Genomic DNA, 7,736 nt, shown 5'->3' with positions numbered 1-7,736 from the left:
GAACTGTGCAAAACTTTTCAAGCTGTTTAATTCCCTACAGTACTGCTCTCATTTGTAGTCTATGTAAATTTTGTAATCTAGTGTTCCAATCTGTGAAACAATGGAACCATTAGATCTTGGTAAGAAAGAACATTTTTAACCTCTCTACATTAATTTTAAATATCACAGGAAGAAAATCCAGTTAAAAGCCAGTACTCTTGCCCCATTTCTTAACTATAACATAGTTTTACTCTGCTCTAAGAGAGTATAATGAGGTATTAAAAACAAACTGTAAATGCCCTATGTAACTCACATGGGAGTACAGAGGAGAGGAGTGTTATTTTTCTAATTAGCATTTCAGCTTTGCACCTGCACAGTCTATTTTGACTTTTGGATGAAAGGACTGGACTTCCTTTTCAGTAATTTGTGCTTGTCAAGCAGCTCATGGTTAAGAAAAAGATTATAAAAAAAAAAATTAACTTTTTTCACTGATGCTTTTTTCAGGGCAGGAGACTTGAATTGCAGAGTCCTGCAGTTCATAGTAATATCCCAGCAATTTAGTAATATCCCAGTGTGATTTTTTCTAGAGAATACCTGGTCCCTCTGATTGGGGACTGGGCAGTGGCAACATCCTGAGAACTTACTGACTCATTCCTGATTGAAGTACCAAAGTACCCTGTGTTCAAAAAGACCACAGGATGCCTAAGTGTTCAAATGGGTATTCATCTTAAAATGAATTTTCAGATGGAGGAAATGAAAGCGTAGGCAAAATCAGACCTTTAATTTACAGCATGCTTGTGGTCAGGCCTTAGATATAAAGTGTGAACAATCTCCTTCCTCAAGGAAGGACAGTAACTTCTTGAGATTCTGGTTCTTTATCATTCCAGAGAAGTTTGGAAGTAAAACATGGCATTTGCTTAGGAAAGAAGGATATTGAGTGCTTATTTTTAACTATAAATGTCTGCATTAATTATATCTCATTTTATTAGCTCCAGTAAAAATCTTTAGTTCTAGTTTCATTAGGACTACCGGTGTTGGCAAAGATTCATGCACTATTTAATATACTCCTGTAATGTCACATTCTTTTTTAACATGCACTGTTATATTTTGTGTAGTGCTGGTGGAGATGTTTTTAACTTGTATTACACTCTGGAACCTTTGCTGTTTAGTTTGTGGAGTGCCTTGAAAGCTTCAGATGACAAGTGCTTGTGTAAAATGTTTCCATTATTCTGTAGGGAACAAACAGTTAGAATTAGCCTCTTAAAGGTGTCAAAAATACTTTCTTCTTGCATTAGAAGTTTAGATTGATTAGAAAGTATGTAGCTAATTATATATGTTGCCAACTTTGATATACAATATGTTGGCTGATATTTTTTTCTCTGAAACAAAACCCTACAAACCCTACAAGTGGATAAGGTAAAATCTTAGATGTACAAAGGTTAGACATTTTTGAGTGTTAAACTTTTGTAACAATCAGTTTTAGAAATCAAAGCAACTAACCTTACAAAATTAATGAAATAAATGTGGATGATAAGACTGCCTGAGGGGGAAAAAAATGCAATTAAAAAAAGACTGCCTGAGGGGGAAAAAATGCAATTAAAAAAATAATGTTTTTCTCTGAAGGGTTACACACAACATGTGATTCTTGTAAACAGTAAAAGTGTTTTTCTTGTGAGAATATGTTGAAGGCTTCTTTGTTTTAGTTTGGTAGTTAAACCAGAATTTTGAGAGTATACCATCTCTTGGCAATAAGGCTCTAAGTATACAATTATCAATTTTCAAAACTCTTGTCCTACCCCAGGAGGACCAGGATGGTAGCCAAGGTGTGGGAAAGCGCAAGAGGGTGAAACTAAGCAGCACCACCAAAGGTATTTATAAAGTACTGATCTCCATTTATCATGTTTGCTTTATGTCTGTCTCAAAAATACCCAGGGATACTCAATTCACTTCCTGAGCACTGTAGTGCTGCATGTAACAGGTATTAAACATAGCAAAGTCTAAAAATGTGTAGCAAGTGAAAATGTGGTAATGGGCAGGTTCGATTTCCCTTGAGTGAGTACCACTGTCTGGGACGCTGTTTGACCATTTTGTCACCTCTGTGTTGTAAGCTGACCTCCAAAAATTCATTGAGTTTTCACTATGTGCCTATCAAGGCTTCAATATAGCTTTACAAAACAAGTGTATGATGTATTTGTTCTTAATAAATTTTTTAATTGTGCTGCTGTACAGTATGATTGTGTTTGTAGCCAGGCAAGAACAATTCTCTCTGCTTCTGGTTGATCTTTCTGTACTGTTTTAGTAATATTTAAGATAAAATACTTGAATGAAGTCTCTCTGGAAACCACTCCATTATTTTTCTAGCTTGAAATTAGTCCCTTTTGCAGTTTCTAGTCCAACATGAGTAGCGCTCATGTTGAGGTCAGTGCAAGTTTTAGTTCAAGAGTAACCATAGGCTAGACAAGGTAGTTCTATCTTGTGCTTGACATGTTTCTGTGCTAAAAAGTGCTTAATAATATTTAAATGCTATTGTTAAATAAAGAAGACCTTTTTGCTTGTGGTTTTTTAAATATGAGTGTGAGGAGACTGACATAGGAAGTGCAAAGAATTGCAAGCTTTGAGAAAAGAATATTTGGGTAGAGAAATTGGGTGAAAGTTGGAATAAAGTTTCTGGAAGGCTCTCTGGAGCAAATGTTTGGAGCTTGAGCTTAAATGCAAAGGTTCATGAATCAATGAAATAGTATGATGTAAGGAGTATGGGAAAGAAAGTTTGTTTCTAGTTGTTTCTAGTGTGTCCAGATTCAAGGAAAAGCAATAAGGAAGCTGCAAAGCGGAGAACTAAATGTTTTGGCAGTGTTGTTTAGAGGTGATCTTAAAAATGGTGTGAGAAAGATTGTGGTAGAGATGTGGAGGAGGCAGTAGTTTTGGAGAATTGCAGGAAACATAGAGACATCCAAGGAGGGTTCTCTTACTTGGATTTAAGAGGCTGTTAGCTTGTCTAAAAGATGAGTTAGAGTCAGGCAACACAAGGATAAATTGCTGCTGTTCTGATGCATAATAACTAATTAGGGTGAGGCAGGGAGGAAGCCCAAATTTAGAAGCTGCCTGATCATAAAACCAATATCAGCAGTGGCATTTCGGAATAAATGATACTTGAATTCAACATTTCATCTCCCCCCAGGATTGTAGTCTTCCCCCTCTGAGGCATCCCAACATGGACTCTGGTCATGATGTTCATAGCTCCTAATATCTGCCCCAGAGGAGGGAGTCTGCCAATAGGGGAAGGGTAAGTATCTGTTTTTATTAAATATCAAATAGTTTTCTGAAGTTTTCAGTATCCATATTTTATGTCCAATAGGGTATAAAATAAGAGTATGAAAAGAAAATTTTGGAAAACTGAGTATTGAATAAAAACAGATTTACCTTTTCCATATAAGCAGACTCCCTGTCCCATCCTAGCTCAGCAGTGGTACTGTCTTCATCCAGGGTTATTTATATACTGGGGGTATCTTGGCATGCTAAGTCTCATATTCCAGAGAGATATTTACAACACTCTGGGAGGTGTTTTGTGGCACAAAGAAAGAATAAAATATTTCTTTAAAGAAAGTACAGGTTTTATGCTGAGGTTCACTTATACAGGTATAGGACTGAGTATTGAGAATTTTTTTCTTTACTCTGTTTTAAAACGTCATCCTGCACTCATCTGAAATATCTGTTTAAGATAATTTTAAACCCAGAGGCACAATTTTTTTTAAAAATAAATTTAAAATGCAGTGATACTTTTCAGAACATGAGTCCCAGTGTTCTTGACAAATTTTCAAGGTTTGATAAGAGCATTCTGCCTACTCAAATTATATAGCAGGTGTAAGCAGATATGTATTGTTGAGTCCCTGCCTGAAACTGCTGCATGAAGTATTGGATATGCACTGTTCACCTGTGCTATATGTCAGAGGAAGCTGCATGGTCAGTGACAGATACAGTGTTGTGTTATTTCCATGCCTGGTGTTCTCACTCAGAAGCATTTGGCATGTGCTTAAACTTGTGCTCTCTGTTCTGTGGACAGAGGACTTCATGGTTACCTAGCTTTTGTGAGCAGTCAAATCACATATACAACTTCATAACAAGAGATGAGGAAGAGAACACAAACAAGCATCATACGTTTGTTGCTGTAGGTGATGTGTAATACCTTACAAAATAGTTTAATATTAATTAATATTACAAAATATTATAATATTTCAATAACTTTCGTGATTCTGTGAAGGTAAGGTTTTATCTCAATGCTTGTTGAATATATTGAATAAAGCATTTTCTTTTTTATAGTGGCTTGCTAGAGTCTTGAGGAGAACCCTAAAATTTAGGTCTGGGCAAATTGGTTACTTGCCCAGGGAACTCTGACATTGGGTAATGGTGGAAATTTGAGGTAATTCCTGCTTAGGAAGATCACAAATGCCTATCTTGCTTAGAATAGCACAAAGCTATCCAGTGCAGTCTCTAACGCTGTCACACTTCAAGATGTAGTCTTCAAGGCCAGATGATGTTCAGTGTAAATGTTTTTGGATGTGTGCTGGTGGGAGCACTTCATACACTCCTGTTGGAATATATGATTTTGTGTGGAGTTACATAACCTCAGGTGTAGTTAATTTCTAGGTATGGAGAAGTAGTACTATTATTACTCTCTTCTTTAGTTCTCACATGTTGCTGGAGAGAACACACCTGTTGTAGTTGTAAAGCATAAATAATCAACCCCTTGAAAAATGATGATGAAGAGTCTTTATATTTTATTTTTTTTAAGAACAGAATTAATATGATTTATGCTCTATCAAATGATAATTTCATTAACAGTTTATTCTGGCAAATGTCAGTTTGCAGCTTTGCAATCAGGAAACTGATCTGCTTGAAAACACAGCTGACAAAATGGAAAGATCCTGACTTGATTCCTGCGTAGGTCCCCCACAGGGATCTGCTATCAGCATGAGTAAAGGGGCAGAATGAATGGACAGGAAAGGGGAAAGATGAGACTGTCTCCTGCTACCATCAGGAGCTAGTGCTTCCTGATTATCTGGTTATGGTAATTTTTATATTAAAAAACCCCCAGCAAACTATTTAGTGGTTGGTCAATTAGTGCATGCATGCCTTTGAAAGTAAGAATAAAGGATACGTTATTTCTTCTATTTATTTTGTTTAGAGTTTGATAAAGTGTTGTTTAGGTAATAGAATTCATCACTTAATCATAAATTGTATTTTGTTGTTTTGATATTTTAACTTCAGTTAAGTAGTAGTCTACAGTGTTTCCCTTGGTTAAGTGGTTGTGTAAATATTGTGCAATTTGCTGTCATACATTATAATCAGTGCAGCTGTTATGGTAAGGTGATGTGATTCAATGCAATCAATGAAGATTGTACTCTGTGGTAGAATTGTACTGAAAACTTTCACTGGCTTCTCTGGGAGGTTCTTTTTATATTTACAGACTCTGACACTCTGCAGTATTGGTGATCTTCATTTTCCCAGTTTAAAAAGAAATTGTTTACAGCATATGCTAAGATGTTCTTTAAGTTTTGTTCCTGGATTTTTATATGAGTGCAACTGCACTATTACTGCTCTTAATTTTAGTACCTATTGCATTACACATGCCCTGCTTCAACCTTTTATGCAGATCAGTCTATCATGGATGTTTTGAAGCATAAATGTTTTCTAGAAGAGTTATTATTTTGGACAATAAAATACGAGTTTCCGCAGAAGATGGTGACTTTCTTACTCAACATGCTGCCAGATCAAGATTATAAGGTACTTGGCTGTACTTCATTCAAATCTAAGTATCTTTTTATATTCACTTACTTAGTGTGTATTATGACTTGCATGACACCATGTATGCTTATGTTTGAATAATAAGCAGTAAAATAATGCAAATCCTTTGCCTTGTTTTGAGTATTTTCTAAGAAGTTCTAAAGTGTTTAGTATTTGAAAACCAATGTGGACAAAAGAAGATGGATAAATCTGGAGCAGCACTATTAATTTTGATTTCATGATATATTTTCCTTCTTGTCTGTTAGTGCATGTTTGCATGTGTAGGAGTTAGTTTCATTTTATTTTACTTTGTAAATTGTTTCTTGTCACTTAAAACATGTGGCTCAGCACTGTATGATTCTGTAGCATGGTATGACTAGTGAACAATTGCAGTGATTTCATTCCTGTTTCAATTATTGTGGTAGGCAGTGGTTTCTCCATACAGGCCATTACAGTGTGAGTGTTCTTGCAGCTATGCCCTAGGTGATTTTGGCAGCCTTCCAGGTGCTTCCTTACAGAGTTTTGCAGTTGTCCCTACCAAGTATCTCCTGGCCTGGAGTTGTGGAGACTGGATGTCATCTTCCTGTTTTAAATCTTGGTGTGCAGCCAGGTTTGGTTGTTTGCTCCACATGTTCCCAAGACCTAGTATACATAGCAATCAGGCTTAACATTTTGCTCTGATCATGTCATACCCTTGAGCCATGCAATTATTTTGGACCTTCTCAATCCCTGCTGGGAGGAAAAGATCAAGAAATTCTGAAGTCCATTTATGCAGATTTCTTCAAATATGTCTGTTTATAATGGGACAATCCTGTGTTTGTGCCTCCTTAAAACCTTGCTGCATCAAAACAAAGGACATGAAGATAACTTGCAAGGAAGAAAAAGTTAAGATATGGGCCTTCAGCACTACTGTGTCCATGTCAAGACACCATTTTGGTTTGGGATACCAGCGTAGATTCATCTTGATCTTAAATTCAGCTAATGCATGAGGAGACATTAGGACTTCTTAACTGATGATCCTATGAAGCTATGAAGCTTGAATTCTTCTTGGTGTTTGGACACCCACATGGACATCCAGTTCTCCTGATCCATTGCCAGCTAAATTCCTGCCTGTAAAAACACCCAGCTGCTAGCAGTATGCAGAAGAATCTGGTAAGTGTTGCTGTGTTTCCTTTTTAACTGTACCATGTAATATCAGCAGCTTCTAATGATTGTGGGATCTTTCTTCTTTTGACAATGAGCCATAGTCTTCAGTGACTTTCTTTGTTCTGTTCATTATCTTTCTTCACTCAGATTGGAGAGTGTGGTGTATTTGGTATCTCTACTGATTGCCACCTTTAAATGGAAATAGTCCATTTTCTACCCACCAATACTGCATGCTCAGATTGAAACATTTTTATAAACTTTTTGGTTGGTTGTTTTTTTTTTTTTTGTTACCAATTTCATGTTGTTTTTCATTAAACAGTTCATTCCTATGTAAAAAGCTTTAGCAGAAGCACAAATACCAAGTGTTCAAAATTTTTTTAGAATCTGTGTTTAATTGCTGTGATTGTCTAAATGGCATTTTTAAGTAGTAAGGAAACTCAGAGCAGGAAATGTATCACATAGCAGTACTAGGGAGGCAGTAAATTACTTTTTTGCAAGATACCTTTGCTTTATTGCAAAACTGCCAATTCTGCATGAATGTTAAGCATGTTAATCAGGCCTGTGGTTACTTTACAAGGAGTGACTCTGTCTTTTACATGGAAAAGAGAGAACATAGCATTTTGTTATGAATCTGAAGATTGTTTTATTTTATGTGCTTCCATTTAGCTTTTTGAAAGAAAACCTTGTTTGCTGATTAGTCATACTGCATTCCCAAACAACAGGAATACCTCTAGGGATATAAACTGTTCCAAGTGGTGTCTCAGCTTTGTTTTTTTCTCTCATCCCATCTACACCACATATACTGTTCAAATTTTTTCTGTATCTGCTAT

The 7,736-nt window shown here is 36.1% G+C and overlaps 2 protein-coding genes across 2 annotated transcripts in view; both read left to right on the top strand.

The window, feature by feature from the left end:
- The window catches only part of FASTKD1 (FAST kinase domains 1), a 13,906-nt gene extending 12,663 nt beyond the window's left edge, over positions 1-1,243 (top strand). Inside the window, exon 13 of the mRNA XM_056496891.1 lies at positions 1,215-1,243. Within this exon, the coding sequence (XP_056352866.1) occupies positions 1,215-1,243 (29 nt within the window). The remainder of the gene's footprint in view (positions 1-1,214) is intronic.
- A 541-nt stretch (positions 1,244-1,784) lies between these two features.
- Positions 1,785-7,736, top strand: part of UBR3 (ubiquitin protein ligase E3 component n-recognin 3) — a 79,705-nt gene continuing 73,753 nt past the window's right edge. The window contains exons 1-2 of the mRNA XM_056496449.1: positions 1,785-1,847; positions 5,630-5,760. Coding sequence (XP_056352424.1) covers positions 5,641-5,760 — 120 coding nt within the window. The 5' untranslated portion in view covers positions 1,785-1,847; positions 5,630-5,640. The remainder of the gene's footprint in view (positions 1,848-5,629; positions 5,761-7,736) is intronic.

This window comes from Oenanthe melanoleuca, chromosome 7 (genome assembly GCF_029582105.1).
Source record: "Oenanthe melanoleuca isolate GR-GAL-2019-014 chromosome 7, OMel1.0, whole genome shotgun sequence".
NCBI classification, from domain to species: domain Eukaryota; kingdom Metazoa; phylum Chordata; class Aves; order Passeriformes; family Muscicapidae; genus Oenanthe; species Oenanthe melanoleuca.
This window is presented reverse-complemented; position numbering and strand designations above follow the sequence as displayed.